This window comes from Myotis brandtii, unplaced genomic scaffold (assembly GCF_000412655.1).
Source record: "Myotis brandtii unplaced genomic scaffold, ASM41265v1 scaffold357, whole genome shotgun sequence".
NCBI lineage: Eukaryota > Metazoa > Chordata > Mammalia > Chiroptera > Vespertilionidae > Myotis > Myotis brandtii.
The window spans coordinates 125,172-128,633 of NW_005363729.1; the positions used below are offsets into that span (position 1 = coordinate 125,172).

Genomic DNA, 3,462 nt, shown 5'->3' on the forward strand with positions numbered 1-3,462 from the left:
GACGGCTGCCCTCCGCTCACCTCGAACACGTCCTCGTCCAGGATCCGGGTGCCGAACACGACGATGCCGTTGGTGTCGATCACGGGGTGGTCACTGCGGTCCAGGAACTTGGTGGCCTTCTTCTTACAGTCCAGGATCAGGGTGACGTTCTTCTTGTGGACGCTGAGCGCGATTCTGTGCCACCTGCAGGGACACGGACAGCCGGGCGGGTGGAGGCGGCGCGGGCCCCGGGCGCCAGTGCAGGGGGCTCAGGGGCAGATCACGGGGGACATGGGGAGGAAGCCCCTCTCCCTGCAACTGGACCCCGGCCACACCATCGCCCCATGACACGCCCTCCGCCCCGGACACCTCCAATTTCTCGTCTCTCAGGCAGGGTCACCGTCTGAGCCCAAAGTTCACGGGGAAGCTCCGAGCGCAGGCTCTGGCACCCAAGTGGGCTCGCAAGTGGGCCAGGGCCCAGGAGGGGACAGCCCTGTGAGGGCCGCCTGAACCCCACAGCAGAGGGCAGGCTGCCGGGGAAGGCGAGCCCGTCAGGGAACTGTGGCACCCGGGACCCACACACACTCTCAGCGAGAAACTCAGGACGCGGAAGGTCTTCCCGGCACGTGGGTCCTCCGTGCCGGCCACCAGGAGGCCACGGTCAGACCACCGGCCTGGGTGTGCGCCCACAGAGCCCCGGAAGGTCTGCCTGGGTTTCGCTATTCCGTCCCACACTGGATGCGTCTGTGCCCACCAGGGTCCCCTAAGTCCCCTGTGGGACAAGCGGGGTGCAGCCGCACGACCTCCTTGCGTCCCTTCCGAACAGAGGGGCTGGCGTTTGCCCTGCACCCAGGGGAGATGGAGGCCCAGGGAGAAGGGCCGGGACCAGCTCGCGGGGCTCCACGCCCATGCTCCCCGCCGGGTGCTCACCAGAGGGCCCTCAGCCCCTGCTGCTATAACGCACAGCCTGTGGGACGCCCTGTCTGCCCGCGGGCCCTGGGGGCCTGCCCAGACGCTCCAGGGGGCCTGGGTGGCCGAGTGGCGCCCACTTACTTGCCATCCGACAGGTTGATGCCCCGGAAGAGGGGGTAGTCTTCCGGCCCCGGCTTCCCCGTGTGGTCCTCGTAGAGGAAGACGGGAGAGCGGCCCATCTCCAGGCCGAGCTGCTGGATGCCCTGCTCGTTGTAGAGGGAGACCAGGAAGGCCTGGCTGCCCTTCTTGGCTTTCACAGTGGCTAGGATGGAGAAGTCCTCGGGAAACGCAGACGCTGGGACAGAGGGCAGAGGGCAGAGGTCAGAGGGCCATCGGGAAGCTGCCAACCACACCCAGCCACCACACACCAACCAGGTCAGGGACCTGGCAACCCGGCTGCAGAGGACGGGCCCAGCCACTGGCTGCTGATCCGCCCCTGGATCAAACTGTTCCTGCAGCCCCGCTGTCCCCACGTGGCCAAGCCTGACCCTTCGAGGCTCAGTTCAAATGCAAAGCTAATCAATCGGTCCTTCCAGCTGTGAGCCTCCATGCGGCGGCCCCCTCCGTCCCCACCCTATAACGCATCTGCGCGTAAGTCCTAGCGAGGACCCCCAGGATGTGAGCGCCCCGTGGGCAGGGCTGTCTCAGGGCACCTCGAACCCTCTGCAGTGCCCAGAGCTGGGCCTAGCAGAGTGCGTCTTGTTCAGCGCCCTGTCGGGGAGCGAGGGAGGGCAGGCAGGATGTCAACTAGAATCATACTTGCCATTTCCTGGTTGACACGCAAAACAGAGAAAAAGTAGAAAGAAATCAAAAGACTTCCATCCGAATTGCAAAGAAACAAACACAGAAACAAAGAAAGGAAGAACCTGCCGTGTGGATGGGCGGGCAGGCCCCCTACGGCACAGGCCAGAACCCTCTGAGGCGTCAAAGCCAGACCCCTGCGGGCCCTGCCCTGCACGCTCCAGACCTCTCTGCACGCACACGCACACATGCACACGCGTGCGCACACGCACATGCACACACGCACGCGCGCGCACATGCACACATACGCACACACATGCACACACGCACACAGCACACACATGCACACACGCACACAGCACACGCATGTATGCACCCCTTCCCTTCGGCCAGGTGCCCCGTCGACCCTCCTGCCGCCTTATGCGATTTGCAGCTGTGTGGGGAGCCTGGGGCGCGTGGGCTAACGGACGTGCGATCCAGCGGCCAGAAGGCTCAGTCCGGTCAGCGCACTTCTCAGCATGGCCGAAGGCGCGGCGCCCACGGAGGGGTCCGACGGACACGCTGTGTGGGGAGGGGACACGCTCTGAGCTACGAGGGCTGTGGGTCAGGCTTAGGGCCTGGAGGAGGAGAGGACCCGTGATCAGCTGGTCCTTTAGGAAGGTAACAAGGTCAACCCTACGGCCCCGATGGCCAGCCCCACAGGAAGCTGTCTGGGGGTGCCCTCTGCTGGCGGAACGGCCGCGTGGCCTCCACTTCTGATCACCAGAGCAGAGCCTGTAGGTGCCAGGCTGGGGGGAGGGGACATCCCGGGCGGCCTGAGACGTCACCTGCTGTGGCCTCGTGTCCCCTGGGACCAGGGGGGCGAGATCTTGCGAGGGGAGGGTGGGAATGGGGGGCACCGCCGTTTCAGACACTGAAATCAAGTGTCCCCTGAAGCATCATGAGGTTTGAGGCTGAGGCAGAGGCGGGCTCCTCTGGATGCGTGAAAACGAGACCCGAGTTCTCCGTTGAGGGCGAGCCCGGCCCTGACAGTGGCCTCGTTCTGTACTGAGGGTCAGACAGCCCCGAGGCCGGACCCTGGACCAGGGCGACGGAGTGCCCCAAGGTGGGCTCCGGAAGGGATCTCATCAACAGAAATGACGTCCTTACAGAGCGCTGAGCCGCCGGGCGGATCTGAGGGCGGCGGAGGGACAGCGGGGGCACCGCACAGAGTTAGGGGAGAGGCCCTGGAGGCGAAGAGGCAGCCCCTGAAAGAGTGTGTCCCCCGGGGACCCAGCGGGGACGCAGGACGAGCAGAGAACCATCACTGGTCAAGAGAGAGCCTGGCTCTGGGTCAAGGCCAAGCTCAAGCCCCAAGAAGATGGCCCAGCTGCTAACGCTCACCAGGCACTTCCACGGCGGCCCCTGCCACGGCTCCGGCCCTTCCCACCTGAGTCAGAGACGAGCCCGTCCAGGCCGGAGAGGCTATCGGTCTGTGGCCCGCGTCCCCTCCCCGAGTGGCTCACTGGCTCTGGGGCGGGGGGGAGGGGGTGCGTATACCACCCACGGCCAATGACAGGACCACTCGGGCGCGGTCTCAGCCGCTAACATCACCCCCCCACCCCCCACCCCCCGCTCCGGGCAGGTAATTAGCAGTCCAGCTCCGCGCTCCACGATCGATCCTCATTAAGAGCCGGCTCTCTCGCCGGGAGGTGTGACGTGTGATTCATGCGTCTCTCGGGGTCCCTGCCCCCCATTAAGCTTCTGCCTGGAAGCACTGCCTTTCTCACG

At 65.5% G+C, this 3,462-nt stretch overlaps 1 protein-coding gene across 1 annotated transcript in view; it reads right to left on the reverse strand.

Annotated features, from left to right (window-relative positions):
- The window catches only part of COL5A1 (collagen, type V, alpha 1), a gene marked incomplete at its 5' end in the record, with an annotated part of 94,117 nt that overhangs the window by 90,153 nt on the left and 502 nt on the right, over positions 1-3,462 (reverse strand). The window contains 2 exons of the mRNA XM_014544215.1: positions 21-183; positions 1,033-1,246. Coding sequence (XP_014399701.1) covers positions 21-183; positions 1,033-1,246 — 377 coding nt within the window. The remainder of the gene's footprint in view (positions 1-20; positions 184-1,032; positions 1,247-3,462) is intronic.